General features: G+C 37.8%; 1 protein-coding gene and 1 long non-coding RNA gene across 3 annotated transcripts in view; one reads left to right on the top strand and one right to left on the bottom strand.

Moving 5' to 3' along the window:
* The window catches only part of LOC116087098, an 8,426-nt gene extending 354 nt beyond the window's left edge, over window positions 1-8,072 (bottom strand). Inside the window, exons 1-4 of one of the 2 annotated variants that reach the window (XR_004117251.1) lie at window positions 7,602-8,072; window positions 7,234-7,289; window positions 6,332-6,469; window positions 5,325-5,589 (exon numbers count right to left, since the gene is read on the bottom strand). This is a non-coding gene — a long non-coding RNA (uncharacterized LOC116087098). The remainder of the gene's footprint in view (window positions 1-5,324; window positions 5,590-6,331; window positions 6,470-7,233; window positions 7,290-7,601) is intronic. The other variant, XR_004117250.1, reaches the window with a different exon arrangement.
* Window positions 8,073-8,089: 17 nt separating this feature from the next.
* Window positions 8,090-21,568, top strand: Yipf5 (Yip1 domain family member 5). Its single transcript, XM_031365563.1, has 6 exons — window positions 8,090-8,225; window positions 8,620-8,740; window positions 14,128-14,300; window positions 15,487-15,632; window positions 18,757-18,938; window positions 20,614-21,568. Exons 2-6 carry the CDS (start codon window positions 8,631-8,633, stop codon window positions 20,774-20,776), a joined length of 774 nt encoding a protein of 257 aa, XP_031221423.1. The 5' UTR covers window positions 8,090-8,225; window positions 8,620-8,630; the 3' UTR covers window positions 20,777-21,568.
* Window positions 21,569-24,796: the final 3,228 nt, after the last annotated feature.

The following is a 24,796-nucleotide window of genomic DNA, read 5'->3' as shown; positions in this document are numbered from 1 at the left end:
TCTCTCTCTCTCTCTCTCTCTGTGTATATATGAACACCGCTTTTATGGTGAGGAAACTGGGTGATATTTCAATATAAGTGTCTAGAACACACAGTTTTTGTTCCTATTCTCTATCGAAACCATCTATTGGTATAGTTTCCATCACTGTGATAAAGTATGATATCTCTAAATGAAAATGTAAAAAATTGTCCCTATTTAAATCATGTTTACAAATCATGGCAACTATACAACACACTGGATGAGCTGCCTTTGTTCCTGTCTGCTAATTCAGAGTATGCTAGAGGCAGAACAAGGAGACTGTAGTGTTTGCCTTAAGCAAACTGGCTCAGACTCCCTATTTTGTTTAGGAGGTGAACGAACAAGACCTTGTAACTATTTCTTAAAACTACAGTATCACTCGAGAGCTTAATACAACAACGAACAGATGTTCAGGATGATGAATAGTTCTGACTGCTAGCAGGAATAATTTACTGTTTATGTTTTCAATCATGTTCCCTTAGGCTCTGAATGGGGACTGTAATCTGTTATCCCCTGCCATGCTTTTGTAAAAGTCAAACATAATATTGGTAAGACTGATTGCATATTTATGGCTTTTCTTTTATTATCTATAGCTTGTATATGCTAAAATACACCCTAGTTATTTGCTAGTTTGGCCAGATAAGGGTTCTGAATACCTTTCCTAAAAAGGGAACCTTGGACATTGACATAATCGATGGAGATCAACTCAGGTCATGAGTTCCTTGTTATAATGTGAGAAGTTTGCATTTGATATTCTGTAATCTGCACTATAATCTCATGCAGAAGAGTCTACCAGGACAACAGCAAAGAAAGACATGAAGGATATTTCCAAAATATTTAGTGGTGTAAGAAAGGCAACAGCATGCTACATACAGGTAAGTATACAGATGCTAAGCCACGCCTACCCTCCAATTGTGATTCTACTGTTTAAAAGCCTCGGAACTCTGGACAAGTCACTCACTTATCTGTACTTTTGTACCACAGGTAAACTAAATACAGTGTCTACCTCACTGAGATGTATTTTATCACTAGTAGCACAGTATATCAAACCTCAAGGAGAACAGATTTTATTATTTGATAATAATTTTGGGGTATATAGAGAAAAATGATAAACTCAAGTATCTCTTATCAAATGACTTAAACACACATTTCTCCAAAGGTGCTTAATGTCACCATTATTTAGGGACATGCAAATCTAACTACAATCCCAAATCACGTCATCCCATCGAGGGTAGCCAAAGCTGCTATGGAGAGAAGATAAAGTATGAACCTGGATACTAAGCAACTGAAACCTATGGACATTGTTGTTCAGAGTGTAAAATGCTAGTGTCACTTTGGAAGATAATATGGTAGTTTCTCAACAGCTTAAACAGAATTACCTCATGTTCTGGCACTTGTGAATATCTATAGCCATATCACTCTTACATGTACCTGATCTCATCTTATTATATATGTAACAGAATTGAAATCAATATATCAGATATTTGTATGCCCATGTTCATAGCAGGATTATTTACAAGAGTTAAACAGTGGAAGCAATCCAAGTGTCCATCATTGGATGATTAGATCAACAAAATTGGGTATACCCACTTGCCTTTAGAATTTGGCAAATATTTTCTGAGCAATCTTCATTTTCTAGAAATGTTTTTGGTCATTATTGAATAAAACGGTCTCATGTTTCTGGGCTGGATTTAAAAGCCACGTGAGGGGGCAGTAGCACATAGTTTGCAGTTCCAGCTGGATGTGTGACATTGGACAAACCTCACATTTCCTGAGTCATCTTTTCCTCATCTGTATAATGAAGTACATATGCTGAAGAAATAAAATAATAATTTCCCTTCTTACATTTCAAAAGATTTGAAATTTATATTCAAATAGGATGGAAAGAGAACATAAGAACCAGTAGGGGGCAGAAGATGAATAGGATAAATACTGTGCTGATGTGAGATTTTAGAAAACAACACCATCTTAACTTGTATTATGGAAACTTAAGTAAATAGTAAATACTCAGGGTAAGTTGATGCAGGGATACATCCACAGTGCTTGGTTCTATGATGAAAGTGTTTGATGTAAAAGCAATATGTTCATGAGGAACAACTATGCAAATTCACCAATAATGTAATGTCATCTCTACATGTACACACCTATTGTAGGGCTCTCACTCCAGAACGGGAAGAGAACTGTCAACACCATTAACCTGAAGTCATCCTTCACTCAGAGGTCAAGGGCCAAGACAAATTTAGAATGCTCTCATTTAAAGGTGCCCTGTACCCCTCTTTTGCTTGTTTGTAGATTTTTTTCTGCTTATTTAAGTCATACATATGAAGTTTTATATCATATACATAATGACATAATTATGACAATTAAGCAATGAAAAATGTCTATCATGTCAGCCACCATTCTTTTGCAATGACAGTACCTTAAAATGTACTTGAGTAAAAAGTGACACCACCAGTTGGTGTGTCCATGTGGATGAGGGAAATCTCACAGTATGGGCAATTAACGGCTGCTAAGAAAGGGAAATCAGTATTCTCTAGGGATGAACCCCTGATAGGGTGGCCAAATATGAAAAAATAGTTAGGAAGAGATCATGAATTTACAAGGGAGTAGAGGATGGACATGGGAAGAGCTGGAGGAAGAAAAGGAGAAATGAATGATGTAAATACTGTAGTTATATATGAAATTCTCTGAAACAATCTACCTATTGCATGTTCTCTGCTCTGAGAGCACATATACAACCATAGTCCTATTTAGCCTGCATATCTGATGATTTACATATTCCAATTTCCCTCTTCTCCTACCTCTGATATCCATCTACCTATTTTCTGTATATTCAAGTTGTTTGGGCTTTTAAAGGAGATCATGCAGGGGCCTCCTCTGTCTGGCCTTCAGTTTCATCCACGTTGCTACAAACAGAGCTTTACTAACTTGAATGACATGTCTCTCTGGCTGTTTAATATATGCACCCGTGTGTGTGTGTGTGTGTGTGTGTGTGTGTGTGTGTGTGTGTGTGTGTGTGTATCTGTCTGTACGAATATATGTTTTATGTATATAGTTTCTTTTGTTGTTGTTGTTGTTGTTTGAGACAGGGTTTCTCTGTGTAGCCCTGGCTGTCCTGGAATTCACTCTATAGACCAGGCTGGCCTCGAACTCAGAAATCTACTTGCCTCTGCCTCCCAAGAGCTGGGATTAAAGGTGCATGCCACCACTGCCAGGCTAGTTTCTTTATTCAGTGATCTGATGTAGATGTTTCTATTTCTAGGCTATTGTGAATTTCAATAAATGGTATTACAGTCTCTGCAAGGTGTTAATTTCATATCCTTTGGAAACATTTTCAGAAGAGAGACTTCGGGGTAGACATTCTACTAATGACTAACAGCCTCTCTAGTTATGAAATGTATGCTGTTCGTTCCCACTTTCATCCCATTGGAAGGTGGTAGTTTTAAAACATATAAAAAAGAAGAATCTTTGCCAATCTTCCTATTAAAAGGTAGAGTTTAATTCTACTTTTCTTGAATCAGGGTCCATATTAGAGACATGTTCCCATCAATGGGGTGCACATGAAGCATGACTTTAAAAGCTGATGTAGAAATGGAAATGCAGCATTTGACTGACTCACAAGATGCCCTAGAAATCTTGACACTGCATTTGGACATGGTTCAAGTCACATAAAGAAGCCACATATGGATATTCTGACCAAGAGCTCTAGATGATCCCTTCCCATAGATCTACATAGAAGAGAACTTTCAGATACTAACACCATTCCTTCAAGCCCAACTGAAGCTCTGTGGAACAAAGACCAGATACTCCCAGCAAGCCCCTGCCAGACCACATGTTTGTGACAGACTAAATGTGATGATAGATGTTTTAAGCCATAAGGTTTTGATGTTTTTGTTTTTACTCTTTTATTTTTTGTAAATACTAAATAACTCAAACATAGGATAATGGCATTCAGGAATATGGCATAGAATCTTAGAGATAAATGACCTGGCAATTAAGTTAATGCTTCTGAAGATTCCTTTAGGCATGGATATATCAACCTCATTCTAACACAGATCAAAGGACTTTCAAGCTATACTATCCCCTAGTTCCTAAACCCATGTACCATGAACACCAGTTCTTAAGACCATGTCTTGGAAACAGATGAAGGCTTCTTATCTTCTGGTGCTGTTACCCCTGACAGAAAGGATATCCATTGGCAGATATTTATAAACATTCTCCTAGCCAGCGAGTCTGCAGATGTGAGCCTCTTATGTCCTAGACATTCTAGTTCACAAACACAAAATGTTGAGTCTGGCTTTAGGAAAACTATATAGTGATCTTACCCAGTTACATGCCCTAAGGAAGAGGTTTTTTTTTCCCCCAGGCCATTTTCTTTAAGGTGTATAAAGTAGCATTTCTTAGCTCATGAGATAGCTCAGTGGGGTAAGTCGCTGTCAAGTCAGATTAGCCTTCCTTGCCTGTGGCTGGATTGCAGCCAGCCTACAGAGTGATGAGACTAGATACCTCCTTCAAACTTAGAATATAAAGGGGACTGTTGAATGTGGCAAATGTATCTCATAATCATGTATCTCAATAAATATTTGTCAAATAAATTTTAAAAATTGTAACATAGCATTGTTCTATGTGCCAGAGTTTAGATATAAACTAGACATCCCAATGATGTCTAGTATAATTAGATTGTTCCCATTACTTAGCATCTAATCTTTGTTGTCACCTAGCAGCTGAAAGGGACAGACATAATAATAGGTGAATTTGACAGCAGCCTTTTTGGTCATGATTTTGATGATCTACTCATCCTCTTAGTGAAATAAGAGCCTAACTAACCCCTAAGTAAAACCAGGGGACAGAACACATGCTAAACCCGACATTGGCTATGAGACTGGCAACAGTTTGTGAGTCACATCCACGTGTAGTTTATTGAAGGCCCTGTATGCCAGGTGGGCCACACTGTGGTGGCTCTCAGGAAGAGAGTATACTACTATGGGCTGGAGCTTTTAGAATCTAGAAGATGAAGTGATATCCAGTCCCTGAGTGGATAGAACTGCCTATTTTAACTTCACTGGCATATGGAGAGGAAATCTCCTAGGCTGAAGACTAGGGTGGGTGCAAATGTTTGTCACAGAAGTGGAGGAAGCTACCTCGATGGGAGCTTTCCCTTTGAATGCTGGGTGAGTCTAGCAAGAACACAGGAACTGAGAGCTCGAATCCTGGAGCTCTGAGAGGATCAAAAATGTCAAGACTACACTTGAACTCTTGTGTCTTTACAATACATCCCTTCTCTTCTTTTTAGTTTAGACACTCACCTGTAAAATCAGAGTAGGCATGAATCCTCTCCTGACCACTTTAATTCTGGTTTGTGAAGCCTGAGAAATTAGTATCTCTTGGTCATTTTCAGAGACACTTGCTGTCCTGATTTTCTTTGAAGAGAGAACCTTTTTGTTGATGTTAGAGACAGCTCAGTGAATTCAGGCTAATCTCTGGGGACTCTCTCCAAATTTGAACATGATATTGAGACATTTAATTTTAGGCAGCCATAAGAGGAGTTGTTACATTTAGTGCAGAAGTCGACTGGGAATTAAAAGGAAGAATATTTAGAAAGAGGAAGAGGCAAAGAAGGTTAATGTGACTTGGCAGCAACTTACCCCACTGAGCCATCTCATGAGCTAAGAAATGCTACTTTATACACCTTAAAGAAAATACTCTTTCAAATTAAATAAATCTTTCTAAAATCAAATACCAGCAAAATTGAAGAACTATTTATATTCCTTTCTAATGGGAAAAATTAACTATCCTAGACAGTAAAGGATTTATGATCTTCATTAAATTGTTGAAAATCAGGAATACAGAAGAGTAAAAAAGCACCATTACTTAATGTAAAAACAAAATGCAAAAACATGTTTGCCTGTCATTTCCAAAGCCAAATGTGCACTTTAATGAAAATCCCAAGCTTAATTTCACCCTCTGATTGTTTTAAAGTAAGGATAATTTTCATTTAAGGAAGAGTTTATCTGGCTTTATAATAAGTGGACTTAATTATGTAACAATCCACATACATGAAAAGCATTATGGGTTAGGTGGCCTTAACTTTTCCAAGGGAGAAAATTAAAAGTGAAATCATGCCTCTTTGAAAAGTTCTAACTTGGATTCTTAAAAGTCAGCATAAGTTGGAAAAAAATATACACATTCGCTATACTTAAAAATGTGTATTCTTAGCCATTAGCATTTCCTTTCAACAGCCTGTACTCATTTATAGTCTAATGATCTCTTATTTTTATTTCAGAAACTGACAAAGTCTTATTTCAGCATTTACCTTCAGGATTCATTGGACCTCCTTTGAACCCAATCGAGGAATCTGCTCTGTACCAAACAGTAGAGAAGACTACCGAAGTGCATCTTGGGGACTCCCCTTCTATGACATTTCCTCAACAGGATAAAACTCTTGACAATTCTGACAACAGCCAGGGGCATGAATGTACAGTCAATATGAAAAAGCCAAAAAGCAAAAAGACAAGTTATTGTTCATCCAAGTATGTGTAATGGAAGAGGCTTGGTGTATGTGTGGGCAAAGAAATCCAGTGAGACTACAGGGCTGTATTGTGGATTCACTTTTGTCCTCCCATGTGACGTGTTAAAATCCATATTCCCCAAGACGAGAATGTAACTCCAGGAAGAGCCTTTGAGGAGGCAATCAAGTTAAAGGGATGTCATTTATCCTTCACCTAATATGAATAGTTGGCCTTATGAAAGGCAAATTGCAACAGAGATAGACCTGCTGTAAGGGAGATCTGTGGGAAAAACCAGGTAAGATCCTGTGAAGATATGAAGAGGAAGAGAGATCTATTTTTATAAGACAAGTAATGCTGAGATCTGCAGTATCCACCAGAACCTGGGAGACAGGTAAGTGCAGATTCTCCCCTATAGCCCTCAGAGGGAAGCAATCCTGTAAACCTTGATTTTGAATGTGAGGACTTTAGAGCAGACTAGGAAATTAATACAGACTGAATATGTTTACTTCAAACTATCAGTTCACCCTTATTTCCTTTTATCAAATCCCAGAAAATGAAAATTTGCATGAAGTATTTCTGCTTACCAATCTTTTGTTACATATTACAACAAAAGTTGGCTATGCTGTTATCATAGTTTCCATAGCTCATGTATTGGCATACTTTAAAACAGCTCTTCATATACCCTGTTTCATTTTCTAAAACATACCTTTCTGAGGACTTGCGGACAGTTTTATATAACAGAGATAGGACATTTGAGGTGGACTGTAACACATACATAGAAATATTAGCATGCATATATATATGCATATACATGCTATAATACCTTAGCTAATTAAATATTGTAAATCAACGCCCTCATTGGTCAAATAATAAATATGGCTTCTTAGGTCAAATAAATAAGACTGACCCGGCTTTTAGATAAAATATTAGCAATTTTGTATAACTGCGTACTCTGTATGTAAATAAATGGTAAAGGCACTGAATGAGACAATGTAACAAGCCTTAGACAGTTCCCACAGTGTGAAAACTTGGCACGTAGTAATTCTCTTACACTTGTCTCATTAATATACTCACAGTAATAGTTGCTAATGAGTATCACTTAGTATTTTCTGGTGACAGACAATACTAGGTTTCCAGCTGCCAACAGAGAATGAACCCATTTACAAGAGCAAAGTCATTAGGCTGTAACGACTAATTAATAGATATAAAAATCCTCAGTATGGTGCCTGAATCAACGAGCCCAGAGAGGCAGAGGCGCCTCCCGAGTCGCCCCGTATTTCAGTCCTTCCTTCTGCCCAATACCTAGGAGAAAAAAAAACAAAAACAAAAACAAAAACAAAAACAAAAACAAAAAAAAACCTCATTCCTAACTAGCAGTCAACCACTGATCCGCTTCCGTACTCCCGCCTCCACTGCGCCCCGGTTGCCGGAAGCAGTTTCCCTGTTCCCTATTGGCCCGTTACAGGACGAATCAGTCAAGAGTGCCCATTTGTAAGTCCCGCCCCTCTCCGCCCCTTAGGGAGATCAACCAAACGCGGTGGCGCAAAACCGGCTAACACGCCTGCGCGGCCGTGCGTGCCCCGGAAGCAGTTCCTCGGCTGGTGACACGTAGCAACAGGGCTACTGCCGAGTCTGGAGCTGAGTTTGAGGGATTACTAGGGGCCGCTGGAGCCGCCGCCGCCGCCGCCGAAGCCTTAGGTAAGTGTCCGAGGCTCGTATTGCCCTTTCGGCTTCCGGCAGCAGTTGTACGGGCCGGCTACTTGGTCTGTCTGCGCGGACTGTGGTCTTTCTCTCAACCCACCCCCCACTCCCTCTCAAGACCCTGTGCAGCGCGGCCCCTAGTTTGTGTCTAGTTGAAGCGGCGCCCACGCACGACCTTGCCTCCACCTCCAGCCTATCAGCACCCCAGGGTCCCAAGTGTCTTCTCGGACCTCTGCTCCCCACCCCCACCTCAAGACCATCCCCAAGTGCGGATTGCGGCTCCAGAAATGCGTTCCGTCTGAGGGTGTTTGCTTAAAGCAAAGGGCCACAGACGAATCAAGTAGGACCTTGCCTCTAAACCGTGTTATTTGCCGTCTCTCTTCTGTTGCAGATCGTTTTGCAATGTCAGGCTTTGATAACTTAAACAGCGGTTTCTACCAGACGAGTTACAGCATCGACGAGCAATCTCAGCAGTCCTATGACTATGGAGGAAGTGGAGGACCCTACAGCAAGTAACTTTTCAACTTTGACAACCTACCTAGTCTATAATTCACGAGCGAATGTATTCAGGATGCCCGGCTCTGCTTTTTTTTTTTTTTTTTAATGAATATATGAACTTATTCCTATTCAGGAATGTGATTTACTGTCTTTTTTTTCTCGGTCTAGAGAGAGAAGACATTTGGTTACAACCCTGTTTATGATTTATTTCCTGAAAAAGAAAAATCTTCTAATGTGCCAAAAAAGAATGAGTACCTTGTTGAAATAATATTTACACATAGTCTGGATAGGTGCTTAAGCTACCTAGAATATGTGGCTATTTATTCACAAAAAATTAAAAGTTATTTGATAGCTTATTTGATAGGTAAGTCTGACTTTCAAACTTTCAAATCAACAGATACTTAAAGAGGTTAGTGACATGGGTTACCAGTGTAAGCTCCCCATTATGAGTCATCTGGTGATGATGGGACCATTGATAATCATTATTACTCCTCATAGTGAAGTATTATGGTTAGTACTAGAGAAGTTATCAGTTTTGGGCTGAAAAAGAAAATTCAAAAACCTTAGGGTCTGAACTGTTAAAAAAAAATAAGATCTTCTATAATATCTGGTGTTTGGGGGTTTTTTGAATGTTTACAGCCAGTCTCTTACACATTATGTCTTTAGTCTCTTAGAATGATGGTATAAATCTTTGTGGTTGTTCCCTTGAATGAAGGAGTTTCATGTCCTTACCCTTTTCCTGATGGTCTTTAATCTTTCTGAGAATCTTACAGAAAGGATGGGCCTATTTTCTAGAAATGTACAGATGCACTCATACACACCTAAATTAGTGGGCATCTAACTTGGTACAATTTAGATGTCATCTGTGTTCATCTGTAGCTCTTGAATTCTGATTTCATAAAGACTGTTCTGGGATGAGAGCAAGGAAAAGCTGTGAGTCCAGTCTATCTATGAAGTACAGGCACTACTAGAATGTGTTTACATTAGTATATATAAATGACCACCCCAGAGCTTTTCTAAGCACATAGAAAATTCAGGTTTTATATATATACATACATATATATATATATATATGTATATATATATCCCATAGATTATTTGAATCTACTTAATTTGAGGTATAAATAGATAAATCTTCCAATTTAATCTGTTGATGAAAGGAGTGAGTATATAAAAATAAACTCTATGGATTAATTTTTTTTTCTATTCTCAACCATATACCAGTGACAGTTTGTTCTGAATTAGTTAGGCAGGATTAAAAAAATCATACAAATAGAGTTCCTTTTACTTATCAAAATACATATTTTAGTGAGAGTTTTGTGTACTTGGAAGCAAAATAGATGTGTAATCAGATTCCATCTTGAAAATCCCTAAACAACAAAATTTTTGAAGAGCCTGACACTGTATGTTAGCCTTCTTTTGACCAAATAATCTTTTCTCTTTAAACTAATTAGAAGTTTTTCTATTTAGAATACAGTTTTCCAGGCTAATTTCTTTCCAGGCTATATCCTGACCATGTTTTTGTAACTTAAATGTATGACTTGTCCCCTCCTTATACCAACAATTATGTGAGTTTGCTTTTCCCATGCAGCTGTTACACAAAAACCCTCTTGCTCAGTATTTGCCTGCTTCTATTCTAACCAACTCATATGTCAGTAAGCATTACTTCATACTGGCTGAGATATTTTACATATCCATAGCTATCAGATAGCATACATACACGTTTATGTATTAAGCTTGAGAAAGCAAAAGGTATGATGTAGTAGCAACAGTACTTGTGAGATTCCCAAGCGTTTTGTTTGTTTGTTTTGTTTTGTTTTGTTTTGTTTTTTAGTTATTGTATGTGAGTACACTGTTACTGTCATCAGACACACCAGAAGAGGGCATTCGATCCCATGATAGATGGTTGTGAGCCACCATGTGGTTGCTGGGGATTGAACTCAGGACCTCTGGACGAGCAGTCAGTGCTCTTGGCTGCTGAGCCATCTCTCCACCCCGAGATTCCCAAGCTTTATAAAAATATTAGATTTATTTGGTTCTATAGATCTGCTACCTAATTATATTTTAAATATTATCTCATCTTACCAACTTGAATTTTATTGGCTTTGCTAACCTGTTAACAAAAATCAGTGATAACATTAGTTGTTAGGGAAAATCTAGGTTCATATAGTTTAATATCTGGATTGCCTTAAAGTTTGACTTATTGGCCTTACTGTTCTAAAGTTGCCCTGTAAAGTTAGCCTTTAACATTTTATGGGTTCCTCTCACTGGTATTTCACCATGTCATCTAGGTTGATATCACATCGTTTTCTAGATATGCCTTTAAAATATATAGTAATACCAGTCACTTATTTTAAGAAACTGAGAGCTGTTGCATTTTTACCTTTAATTTACCTGATAACACTTTATGAAACAATTTTATGACCATAAGTAGACAACCTTATGTTAAGATTTTTTTTCTTTTTGATTTTTCGAGACAGGGTTTCTCTGTGTAGCCCTGGCTATCCTGTAACTCACTCTGTAGACCAGGCTGGCCTCGAACTCAGAAATCCACCTGTCTCTGCCTCCTAGGTGCTGGGATTAAAGGCATGCGTCACCGCTGCCCGGCTTATTTGAGATTTTTATCTTTGCTGTTGATACACAGAGATTATGGCAGTGTTGATGTAACATATGCTATTTGCCTACTATGAAAGCATTGCTATAAAAATTATGCATGCCACAACAGAGTGTGGTTTGCAACCAACAGTGACTCAAATTTTCAGAACAGGTCCTGGCAGGACAGTGAAATAGTAAAATCCCCATAATGTCTCTTTCACACTGCATTGGAAGAGGGGGTGGCAGTCCCGTCCTTGAAGTTGTTCTTGCTTACTGTACCTGTAGCTTCTAATGAGTGGCGCTCACTCAAGGATGCTCCATGCATCTTAAGGAATTTTGTAGAAAGCTTCTAAATTCTAAAACACATTCTGTACCTTTGAAGTATGTTAACATTTGCAAATATGTTATGTTGCAAAAATAAGGTCTGGTCCCCGAGTCTGAATCAGGGACCTAAGGTTGTATTTGTTGTTGCTATATACTTGGGAAAGGGGTGATTTCATTTAAGGATCCCCCCACTGGCGCATGAAGAATTGTGACTGTTATTCAGTCCTGACACTTTAGTACACATCTTTTAATATTCTGTGTCACACAACACATCTCTTCCATACTGAAATTATACTGTTTCTGGGAAGGTACACATGCTTAAGTTGCTAGTGAGCCTCTGGCTTTTCATGGAGACTATTTATTTAAACAGTGGATTTACTGTGAGTAGTTAGACTTCAGTATTTCGCAGATACGTTTTAGAAAATTAGTGAACTTTTCATTTCAAGAAAAACAGCTACTAGTATTTATCACCAGTGATCAACTTCAAGTTTCCAGACAAAAATGAGGATTTTGGAAAACTTTTGTTCATCATCAATAGCTTCCTTGCAAACAAGCATTTTTCCCCCAATGAAATTAGGGATAATTTTAACAAGTGTGACTTTCTAATGTTTAGAATATGATACATATAAGACTCTGTAGACCAAGCTGACCTCGAACTCCGAAGTCCTTCTTCCTCTGCCTCCCAAGTGCTGGGATTAAAGGCATGCACCACCACTGCCTGGCAAATTTTAATATTTTTATTCGTTGAAAATTTTGTTACATTTATACAATGTGTATTAATCAAATCTATTCACTACCTCTCTCCAGCTCCTTGTGCCTTCTGGTCATCTCCCTCCCAACTTCATATCCTCTTTTTTATGGTTATTAATAACATCCTGAGTCTAATTAGTATTGCCTTATGTACATGGGTTTGTGACCATGTACTGGAGCATGAACAGTTTACCTGCTGGCTGTGTCCTGAGACAAAAGACTCTTCCCTCAGCAGCTGTCAGCTCCAGTAGCTTTCCTGTAAGGTAGGGCCGTGGCCTGTCCCCAAGCCATGGTATAAATTTTGACTGGCTTGATCCTGTGCAGGCTTGTTAAGATAAGCACAGATACCGTCAGCTTATGTGTGCAGCAGCCAGGCCACATCCAGAAGTCAGCATTGCACAGCTCTCCTCCCATTCCCTGCCTCTTAAATTCTTCCTGTCTGCACTTCTGTGGAGGTCTCGCAGCCTCAAATGGTAGCAGACTCGTGTAGATGGCCCATCCACAGCCCAGTATTATTCAGCACTTTGACTGGTTGCACTATTAAAATCTCAGAAAGGACTTTAGATACTGAACACTTGCCATTGCTTCATTTTTTTAATTGGGTAATTAATTGAAAATTAGTTTGATTTTTAAAATTTCAGCATTAATGACTCATTACATTTTTTTTTATTTTTCAAACAATCTAGAAGTAATCAAAAATACGTAGACTATCATTTTAAAATACCTTTAAAAAAACTGTTTTAATTTTATACTACTCACTATGTAATAAGATTAATCCACTGAGCTGGACAGTGATGATGCACGCCTTTAATCCCAGCACTTGGAAGGCAGAGGCAGGTGGATTTCTGAGTTCAAGGCCAGCCTGGTCTACAGAGTGAATTCCAGGACAGCCAGGGCTACATAGAGAAACTCTGTCTTGAAAAACAACAACAATAAAAAAGATTAGTCCACGGGAGCACTAGGTGTATGGTGAGACAGACATTTATGCACAGGACTCCAGTGCAATCCTGTTCCTCTCAGTCACTTAAATAGCGCACAGTAAAGTGTTCTTCCTAAAGACACAGGACTTGGTATAAATCCAGTGAGGTAGTAAGTGTACAGTCCCTTAGAAAACTTTAAAGTACAATTCAAGCACAAGATAGTCCAAGAATTTTACATTTAGGAAGCTTGTCACAAAGAACAAGCTTGATTGCCCCCTTGCTTGTCCTCCCCACCCACCCCACCCCAGTTTAAAATTGATGTTTCTTACCAAGGTCTTCTCATTTGCAAACTACTAAATTATGATGTGTGAAAGAATGATTCTATGGGTAGCCAAACTATGGAAAATATAGTCAAGTCTGTCACCCCCAAACTTCGTTTATTATCTTCAGTATACACTTATTTCAAGATATATTGTAACATTCATTCTGTGTCACTAGGAGGAGAAAATGGTCCTGACTTAAGATTTTATTTGTTGGTCTCCTGGTGTTTAAAGTGTGGTAGTTAATTTGTCTGTATGCAGATGTGTAAACACTGGCAGCAACAGGAGGGTCCTCTAAGAACATCCATCTCACTGTAGACTGTCGACCTGTCAGCATGGTGTCAGCACCTTCTCTTTGTGGATATCCTATAAAGAGGTGTGGAAGGGACTAAGCACTCTGTAGCTGTCAAAGGAAAAAGGCAATCTAGGAATAACAACTTGTCAGCTGGTTGAAGTCTAGAGAATAAAACTTAAAATGTATTTGACTTACAGGCAGTATGCTGGCTGTGACTACTCACAGCAAGGCCGGTTTGTCCCTCCAGACATGATGCAACCACAGCAGACATACACTGGGCAGATTTACCAGCCAACGCAGGCCTATCCTCCAACAACACCTCAGCCGTTCTATGGAGACAGCTTTGAGGAGGAGCCCCCTTTGTTAGAAGGTAGGATGGAATGGTACAGGTTGAAGACCATGTCTGAAGAGCATAATACCAGAAATATTTTCAATTTTAAAGTAGTTTGAATTTTCCAATATCTTTATAGACTTCACTAGTTTAGCATCTTTAATTGGAAAGTCTGAAATACTACCCCCCCGCCTTGTTTTTCCCAAGACAGGATCTTGCTATGAAACCCAGAGTTACCTCAGACTTGAAACATTCCTTCTGCCTCAGCCTTATAAATGCTAAGATTGTAGGTGTGAGCCATCATACTTAGCTTTTAAAATGTTTTGAATATTAAATTGGTTTTAAAGCTTTGAATTTCAGAGCATTTCAGATTTTGTATTTTGAGACTAGAGGTGCTCAGGATATGCTCTGGTCTCCAGCTAGTTAGTGAAAACAAATCCTAAAGGAGATGTTGTCCTTTCTTATGAAAGAACAGTAGGTCGTATTCGGTCAGTGACTATTTAGAAGAGAGTTTATATTAGACCAGAAGGGACCACTTCTTTACACATGTAATATTTAAATATGACAGTGTGTTCACATCTATGTTTATTTCAGATTATTAATTAAATTCTCTGTATGGAAGATGTGAAAGCAAATAGTTTGATATTTATAGATCTGTATGGAAATAAACTACTGATTGCATTAAAAACATGGTGGCTCTCAAATAATATTCCAGAAATATGAACATAAATGCCTCCAGCAATTATGTAACATTTATGTAGCATTTATGAACGTAAATGCCTGCAGTAATTATTTCATGGGGTACATGGGTATTCCTAAAGCCCTAGGTAAAGAATCAGTCTCTTTTTGTTAGCCATGTCCAGGTGTTCTTTTACTTGAGTATGAGATGGAGGTTGGTCTTTTTTTTATCTCCATATCCCTTCTAATACAGAGGTTAGGCATAAGCAAAGCTCATCCTGTAAAATGTTCATGCGACCCAGTAAAGCATCACTGACCATTGCTGAACCCTCTTTGTTCCTTTGTATTTAGCTTTGTGTCCTGTTCAGGCATTGATTCTGGAAATCACCACAAATCCCAAAATTTGTAACAAGAGTGCCCATTGCTGAAAACTGTTTTGAAATAGAAGGAATTGATCTCTCATTCTGTGTAGTAATGGGCTTTCATATATAAAATTTTTAGGTAAATTTACATAAACTGCTACTTCCTTATTTTCTTACTGTTTTAGAGTTGGGCATCAATTTTGACCACATTTGGCAAAAAACGCTAACGGTGCTACACCCCCTGAGGGCAGCTGATGGCAGCATCATGAATGAGACCGACTTGGCAGGGCCAGTGGTGTTCTGCCTTGCCTTTGGGGCCACGCTGTTACTGGTAAGTTATCGGTTGTTGGGCAAAATGAGAGCAGAATTTTAAATACTCCACCAAAAGACATTTAGAGCCTCAGCTCTTTGACAGATTTTAGTGTTTCTTGAATTTATGTTTACTCCTTATTTCTCCATCAGTAATGAGTATTGGACAACATATGTAAAAACCAATTTCTTGAGTCAGGTGTAGGAAAAAAAAACAACAACAACCATAAATCACAGCTGTAATCAGAGCTTTAGGAGGCTGAAGCAGGAAGAGTGAATGCTAGGCCCGTCTGGACTGTATGTTGAGATGATGTACGTGTTTTGTATGTGTATAATAGTAAAAAATAAGAAATGAACATCAGAATTTCTTAATTTTAGAAAATTGGCAATATTTTTTATTGTACTTTTTAAAATTGGAGACTGTGGTTTTATTTATTGAATTTTGTCCTAGTTTTGTTTATGTTGCTGGGATAAATACCCAGAGGAGATGGGAATGAGGAACCCTAAAGAAGAAATGGTTATTTTAGCCCAGTCCCAGCTATGGACCACCCATCGCTGCCCAGATGTTCAGATGTCAGGAGCTTTGAATAGTCTATTCCATCCATAGTCACGAGCAGACGGAAACGAATGCAGTTATGCCTACCGCTTAGCTCACCTTTGTACACAGTTCAGAACACAAACCCAGGAATTGTGTCAGCCTCCTTCAAGCACAGTCGTCTTCCACATCAGTGTATTCAAGAACAGTCCCCACAAACAGGTCCACAGGCTAGCCTCAGCTAGACAGTCCCCACAAACAGGTCCATAGGCTAGCCTCAGCTAGACAGTCTTCTACAAACACTATATAGGCTAGCCTCATCCAAACAGTCCCCACAAACAGGTCCACAGGCTTGCCTCATCTAGACAGTCCCCACAAACAGGTCCACAGGCTAGCCTCATCTAGACAGTCCACAAACAAGTCCACAGGCTAGCCTCATCTAGACAGTCCCCACAAACAAATCCACAGGCTAGCCTCATCTAGACAGTCCCCCACAAACAGGTCCACATGCTAGCCTCATCTAGACAGTCCCCCACAAACATTTCACAGGCTAGCCTGAGCTAGACAATCCCCCCCAATTAAGTCCACAGGCTAGCCTCATCTATATAATGCCCCTCAAACAGGTCTATAGGCTAGCCTGATCTAGACATTCGCCCACAAAAGTGTCCACAGGCTTGCCTGATCTAGACCTTCCCTCACAAATGTGTTCACAAGTATCCTGATCTAGAAGTAGCTCATTGAGACTTCTGGGTGGTTCTAGGTTGTATCAGATTTAAAATTAACTATTTCAAATGGCTAGCCCTTGGATAGCATTTCATTGTATAGCTTTCCTGTACATTTTAACTTCTAATGAATTAAAATATAAATGAATGACAAGTTTTTGTCTCCACCTCTCAATTCTCCAGGAACATTAAAATATATTGAAAGAAAATATTGCTACTTTTTTCTCTCAGTCTGAATTACAAAAGATAAGTAATGTACTTGATAGAAAATGCTATCTGTAGCCAGAAGACCTGAGCTTCCACACACACACTCCCACTTGGCCTTGACCTGGCACTTTAGTCCTTCAGTTCCCTCTTCAGGATACTAGCCCTGTGCTGCCCAGCTAGCCTAACAGAATTGTTCTGATGTGCCACCACACCCAGACAAGAGGCTGAGCATGGACTCTTAGACCTATGATCTCAGCATTTGTGAGGATGAGGCAGGAGGATTACTCTGACTTTAAGACCAGTCTGGGTTAGAATGAGACCTTTATATCAAAACAAAAGAAAGAGCAAACATGCTCTGAGAGTTGTAAAACTAAGCACTGTGCAAAGCCGACTTCAGTATTTATTGCTCAGTTAATTCACTTCTCAGTGAAGGAGCTCAGCTTCTTCAAAGGGCCACAGCCTATATCAGGTATTTACAAGTACACATTAAGTCCAGCAAATGCCTCAAGGATTTACCACCATGTGTACATACATTCTCAAGACTTAGTCTTATGTAACAAAGTTCTCTCTTTTGCAATTCCTTTTGGGGACTTTTCTGCAGACTTGTTTTCATGAGAGGGTTTTGTTCTTAAGGACAGATCTCATTTGTGTAGCCTTGTCTGGTCTGGAGTTCACTTAGGTAGCTCAGGTTGACCTTGAACTCAGAGATCTGCCTGCCTCTGCTTCCAGAGTGCTTGGATTAAAATTTTTTTGCCATGATGTCTTAAGTCTTTTATAAGAACAGAACTAACAACACGTGTGCCTTTGTTTTTAATCAAAGGACTGTAGAATCCAACATAGGATTTGGAAAAACACAAGGAAAAAGTTCCTTCTTGTTACATTCACTTGGCTTTCTCACCCTTTTCCCTGGGTTCTGGCTTCCTCTTTTTCTGGATTTTTTTTTTCCTCCCCCTATTTGTTCAGTTTTATACCAAGCTCAGTGCTACCAAGAAATACAATAGAAGTGGTACATTAAAGTTAAGAAGAGTTTGAAGTCAGGTTCTGCATAGGTTCAAGCAAGACAGCAGGTACCAAGCACTGAGGGAGAGGTAGACAGATCCCACTCCTGACCAAAAGCTGTCTGCAGTTGGTACCACTTGCAAAGGGAAAATTTAGTCTTTTCCAATATTACTGATTGTATGATTTCTAATAATACAATCACTATGTATGTTAGCCATGCTTCAGGGTATGCCCATGCCCAGGAGTAGATAGCTAACACAAAAGGAACTCAGTGGTATTTTTAGATTTTGAAGACTTTTTGTCTTTTTGTCTTAATATAGCTTTGCTTGGAGTTTTTGTTGTTTTATGGTTTTGTGTGTTGTGTATTCCTTTGGGTGTTGTTCTAAAAAGATTATAAAAAAGGAAATGGAGTTGTGTGGATAGGGAGATGGGGAAGATGTTCAAGGATTGGGATAGAGAGAAAGTGTGATCAGAATATATTTTAATTAAGGGAAAGAAAAAGTGTTATCAGAATTTTAATTAAAACAGAAGGGTATAAACCAAGTGCTTTGTCTCCTTCCACTGCTCCTCTGTAGATTTTGATGCTTATGAATTTTGAGTATTTTATGCATGTGTCATTTTATGTAAAATAAAGCCCAAATGATACTTCCTTGTCTTTAACCTCTTCTGTTCTTTTCCCATAGGCTGGCAAAATCCAGTTTGGCTATGTATACGGGATCAGTGCAATTGGATGTTTAGGAATGTTTTGTTTGTTAAATTTAATGAGTATGACAGGTGTCTCATTTGGTTGTGTGGCAAGTGTCCTGGGGTATTGTCTTCTTCCCATGATCCTGTTGTCCAGCTTTGCAGTGGTATTTTCTTTACAGTAAGTATCTATCTTAAACTCAGAAAATTAGTTGGCCAGTTCTGTTTAATAGAATGTACTTCACCTTCAGGTTGAGATAAAGTCCTGATCCTACAAACATATGTTGTGCCTCATTGTTTTAGTTAGGGTTTCCATTGCTGTGAAGAAACACTATGACCAAGACATCTCTCTTTTTTTTTTTTAATTTGATTTAAATTTTATTGCTTTATGATGAGAAAAGATACATAATTTCAATTTATCTGAGTTTGTTAACATTTAAAAACATATTTTAAGTAAATAGAATTAACATCACATTCTTCTTTCCCTTTCATACTCCAACTCCTCCCAGAGACCCCCCTTCAATACCTGCCATACCTTTCGTTATTTTATTTTATCATATTCTTTAAAATTTATAAAATACTGTAACAATAAAAATGAGTATTATAAAAGTTGTTTGATATAAAACAACAATCAATTGAACAGTCTTATGTAGATACTTGTCTACAGCAATACTGAAAATACATTTTTCTCATATAAATTTTAAATAACTCTAAACATATAACTGTATATTTTAAAGTAATATATCACTACTAGTTTTATTTTTAAATGAACATAAGTAGATAAAGTCTTTGTTTGCTTGTTTGTTTTATTTTGTTTTTAGTAGAGCTTAAACTCTTGGCTCTTACTATAGTACAAACCCAAAATAAGAACCCAAGACAACTCTTACAAAGGACAACATTTAATTTGGGGCTGGCTCACTGGTTCAGAGGTTCAAGCCATTATCATCATGGCAAGAAGCATGGCTGTATCTAGGTAGATATGGTGCTGGAGAAGGAACTGAGAAGTTCTATGTCTTGATCCAACTGCAGCCAGGAGAGGACTGGTTTCCAGGCAGCTAGGAGGAGGATCTCAAAGCCCACCCCCACAGTGACATATTTCCTCCAACAAGGCTTCACCTACTAATTAATATTGCCACTCCCTGAGCCACACATAGTCAAACTACCACACTCATATAGATTCAAACCATGCTATATTCATTTTGTGTGAAGAAAAATGAAAATGAGATTTGAAGTTTTCTATATAATCTCAGTTCTACCTTTGATAAGAGTTTTACTAGTTTTGTGTATACTGAAACCATAGCAACAATGAAGTGAATATTTGTGATTATTAACTAATACATGGAAAAGTTCAGTTCATATTAAAGTTGTTTGATAGACTGGTTATCAATCTTGAAGCAGTTGGGCTTGTTGAAAACATGATTAGTAAATACATATGCAGTTGTGGGAGTGGAAATGCTGATATGGATAAGTGAAGAGAGGTCCTGAGAACTGTTGAGCATCCTTACAATGCAAAGCACTGGCTCTTCAGCAAAGGTTGCCAGCCCAAGTACCAATAATGCTGAAGCTGGGAAACAGCTTAAAGGAGCATAATAATTACACTACATATATTAAATCAGTAAGCATTCTTGAAGTCACTAGGCATTTGATAAAATAGTCTTGTTTTTGTATATGAGTGTATGTGGATTAAAAATGTCTTGAGGCTTATCTATTGTTCAGTAGATATGCTGAGCCCTGCAATTTGTATTCTCTTCTGCAAAACCATGCATTAAAACTTTGTTGCCTTAGAATAGTGTATAGTTTTGGATTGGTTTGGTTTTTAATATCTAATCTTTCTTATTCTTTTTTTCCTGTTACAGAGGAATGGTAGGAATTCTTCTCACTGCCACAATTATTGGATGGTGTAGTTTTTCTGCTTCCAAAATTTTTATTTCTGCATTAGCTATGGATGGACAACAACTTTTAGTGGCATATCCCTGTGCTTTGTTGTATGGAGTCTTTGCCCTGATTTCCGTCTTTTGAACTGATTTTGTCTGGGACATGGATATCAGTGGGCCAAATTCATAAAAAGGACCTTGGACTCTTAAAATTGGACCAGCAAACAACTGCAGTGCAGCTCATCCTGCTTCCCAGTAGCCCGGAAGCAACAGAAATAGACATTTGTTCATCCGTACAGGACAGCTGAACACAACGAAGTCACCTGAGTCAGCTAGCTGAGCGTTTGTGCTTAGACAGCCAAGAAGTACGATTTCTTTCCTGACCCTACAGCCTTTAACAAGTCCTTTTCCTTACAAATTATAGTAGGATGTTTTTGATAGATTTTTACCAAGTGGAAAACCAACCACAAAGCTGATAATAATTCTCAGAAACAACCCAGTTAGAATAAAGAAGAAACAAGTTTTACTGCAGAAATATTTTTCAAAGGAATTAGGAAAGAAAATACTTGCTGTATCCTCAGTTAAGTGCACTGAAGTAAAGCTGAACAAAACAGAACACCAACATAGAGCTTTTTGAGTTTGCACATCAAATATTGGACATTCCTATAAACTGTCTCATGAAATCTATGCTGAGATTCAGAGATACAAGCAGTTCACAATCTACCTTCTTGTAGAGATTAAATGTGAACAACTATTTAGACATTAGTGTCAACTAAATCTGGACTGGCCACGTGAATGCTTAGTTCTGTCTCCACATGTCCCAGGAAGAAGAAATCACTAAGTTTTTTTGAGAAAACAATATTTAAAATTTCACAATTTCAGTATTGCATTATCAATGTATAGTGGATTTGATGCTTATTAAATTTTTCCCAATTAATTCTGCTGTGGAGTTTACTTTCTCTAAACTACTGTTCTCTGTCTTTTCATTAGGGGTTGATTTTCACTCCTGATAAAAACCCAGTTTTAAAAATAGAAGTAAAAGAAAGTAGAAAAAAAAAAGTAAAAAACATTTAAAAATAGAAGTAATCTAGTGTACAGTTAGGCAGATACAAAGGTAGAAGATGTTTATTTTGAATGACAATATTTCCTGACTTTAAATTCACTTGGTTTATGTCATTATACCATCTTGTAACAGCTGTAGGAATATGTTATATATCTTGTGTGTGGACTCCTGGCTTTTAAACAGTCTCGGATTTTGGACAATTCTCAGTAGTAGTTAAGAGCAAGAATGGGATGGAAAATAAAGTCTGACCTTTTTATAAGAGGAGACCAGCAGCTAAAAGAAAAATAGTAAATTAATACATTGAATGCTATTTTTTAGAGTAAATTTTGACATTAAAAAAAAAGAGCATCACACACATGGTTTTCTTACTTGATTCTTGGTATTCCAGGTATCATACTGATGGTAAGTTTCAGACTGTACTTTGACACTTAGTAAATTGTTTTTGAAGCTTATCTGTAGTTTTTGCCAGTACCATCCCCCTTCTCTGGTTTGTTTATTAGATTTTGGAGACTGATTGGCTGATGCTGGATCTTGTGCAGTCAGCCCAGGCTCATGACACTCCTAATACTCTCTTAGGCAAATGTGTGAATAATTTTATAATGAATAATAAAATGTTTATAATGAATAGGGAAGACAATAGCTGAGAAGTTATCTCACACTTGGTTATATTTAACCCATTGTTACCCAGTTCCCCAGATACATCTAATTTTCTTCTTATTTGTTGCTCCTCATCAAAATCTTTTATTTAAATCATTGTTGTATGGTTTTGTGGTGGTGTTGGCTATGTTTTATTTAAATGTACTTATATGCTACTGGCATATAATGTATTATTCCCATGTTCAACAAAAGTTTCTAACATAAGATATGAAGCAATTTAGCATTTAATGATTTTTCTATAAAAATGGTTACATAGTGGAATTACATCTGATATATAAAGAGTTTCCTTGACTACATGAATCATGGATAGCACTTTCTCTTATAAGTCTCTTGAAGTAAAAATCAACATAGTCACGTTTATGTATACAGTGAAGTCTGATACAGCATATCTCAGAAGTACTGTATGGCAGTCTTTGTTGAGCACCCAGCACAGCTTAAAGTTTATCTATTCAGTAATTGAAAACCAGTGTGAAGGCAGCACGTAAACACACTCACACCTCACTCTTGGTCTTGGATTCAGTAAATGAAGTAGGAAGTCTGCTCACTAGTGAGTAGTTTGTATATACCTCTGTGCTTGCTGAGGTTTATTTTACATAGAGTTGGTTACTTGTGCCTATAGTCTAAATGCATACTTTACATCTCTGCTATAATTCTGTATTGCCTACTGTTTTTCCAAAGCCATATTTGTAGACATCTTCATGTGCAGAGATAGAGTTCTGTTCACCATTTGAAATCAGAAAAATGTACAAAATGATGGGTTTCATGACATTTTTGTACATTTGTATAAGGAATTTTAATATGAATGAAATTATGTCATTTGTGGGTAAATGGTAGTGCCGAAAATCATCATGTTGGGTGAAATAAGTGATACTCAGAAAGAAAACTATCACGTTTCAGGTGGTATGGTGTTAGCGAACAAAGACACCAGTGGGGAAGGGTAAATGGCTAGGTGTTAAGTCAGTAGATGAGGAGGACTTTTAAAGTTTGTTTCTTTTTTCTTTTCTTTTTGACTGGATCTTACAATGGATTTCAGGCCTGTACCACCATTCCTGACGAAAATTTTATAAATCTTAAATCGAATAATGTTTATAGTGATGAGAGTTTGTATAGACTTAAAACAATACTATATAATTAACATTTTCTATGTATGTATTCTTAATCTTAGTGTTCTACTCAAATATGCTCCAAAGCCAAGTGTCTTACTGTTCTGTTGTGCCATAGTACCACTACCAAGGCAAGTTATAGAAGAAAAAGTTTGTTAGGGGCTTACAGGTCCAAAAGGTTAAAGTTCATCACCATTATTGCAGGGAGCATGGCAGCAAGCAGGTATACATGACACTGAACTGTAACTGAGTCCTTATTCATGAGTGGGACGGTTATGATCAAAACTGAGAATTGTTGAACTTTTGAAACCTCAAAGCATAACCCCAGTGACACTTGCTAATCCTACCTAAACAGTTCCCCTACTGGGGACCAAGCATTCAAACGTAAGAGCCTATGGTAGCCATTGTCATTTCACCACCCCAGTCTATTACCATTACAATTATTCAGTTATGTTTTCAGTGTAGTGAGAGGGACACTTACAGTTCTGAAATTATGGCATCTTTCCCTATATTCATAAAAAAAAATTAGACCGTTGAGCAAAAGAGGAATTACAGAAGGTATGTATTCTCAAGTCTATTGGCCCAACAGTAAAGTGACAAAGACTGAGGCCATATCTGGAGGTTTCTCCTGCCACATCAAATACAGCAGGCAGACCTACTGAAGCAGTACCCCACATTCAACCTATTCTTGCCTGGTGTTTACTGAGATTTCACATCAAGTCCCACTACTAACTACAACATGGTCTCCATTTTTTAAACACCAAAGGTTTTTAAAAAAATAAAATAAAAACTTAATTTCTCAGTTTATCTCATTGAATGCTTGTTTTAAAACCTAAACTTCAGAAACAGACTATTTACTTTTACGCAAAAACCAAAAGTAAATGCTCATAAGTACCTGTTGTAGTTAACTTTTTTTCTTTCTAAAGTATATTTAGAATTGTGCTTGTGATGGAGTAGGAATAAATTGTTAGCAGTGCTTGTAGGGACACGTTGGCTTGGGGTGTTTTTCATGGGTACATGAGAATGGCCTGTCATTAGCTTATTCTGTCAACATGTCGTATATATTTTCAAGAAGCCTAAATAGAGCCAAATCTCACTTCTCTAGTCTAGGCATGTACTTCCTTTCTACTGTCTATGAGGGACTGTCCTACTCTTCAGCACCAAACCAGGTGCAGGAGTTAGAAGTGAACTGCTTTCTATTAGTTGGATTTTAGGCTGCTGTTTTACTCATTAATTATGCTTGAACTAGGCAATTAATAATAACAGAGCTAGCAATGGGGAAATTGAAATATTAATTATTAAATTATTGATTTCTAAGGGTTGACAGAGTCCTTAGTCAAAA

This window comes from Mastomys coucha, unplaced genomic scaffold (assembly GCF_008632895.1).
Source record: "Mastomys coucha isolate ucsf_1 unplaced genomic scaffold, UCSF_Mcou_1 pScaffold13, whole genome shotgun sequence".
In the NCBI taxonomy this organism is placed as follows: domain Eukaryota; kingdom Metazoa; phylum Chordata; class Mammalia; order Rodentia; family Muridae; genus Mastomys; species Mastomys coucha.
This window is presented reverse-complemented; position numbering and strand designations above follow the sequence as displayed.

Coding starts and splice junctions, on each gene's coding strand:
- Yipf5 (XM_031365563.1), top strand. CDS start 8,631: ATGTCAGGCTTTGATAACTTAAACAGCGGTTTCTACCAGACGAGTTAC. Junction 14,301..15,486: donor GGAGCCCCCTTTGTTAGAAG/GTAGGATGGAAT, acceptor TTACTGTTTTAG/AGTTGGGCATCAATTTTGAC. Junction 18,939..20,613: donor GCAGTGGTATTTTCTTTACA/GTAAGTATCTAT, acceptor TTCCTGTTACAG/AGGAATGGTAGGAATTCTTC.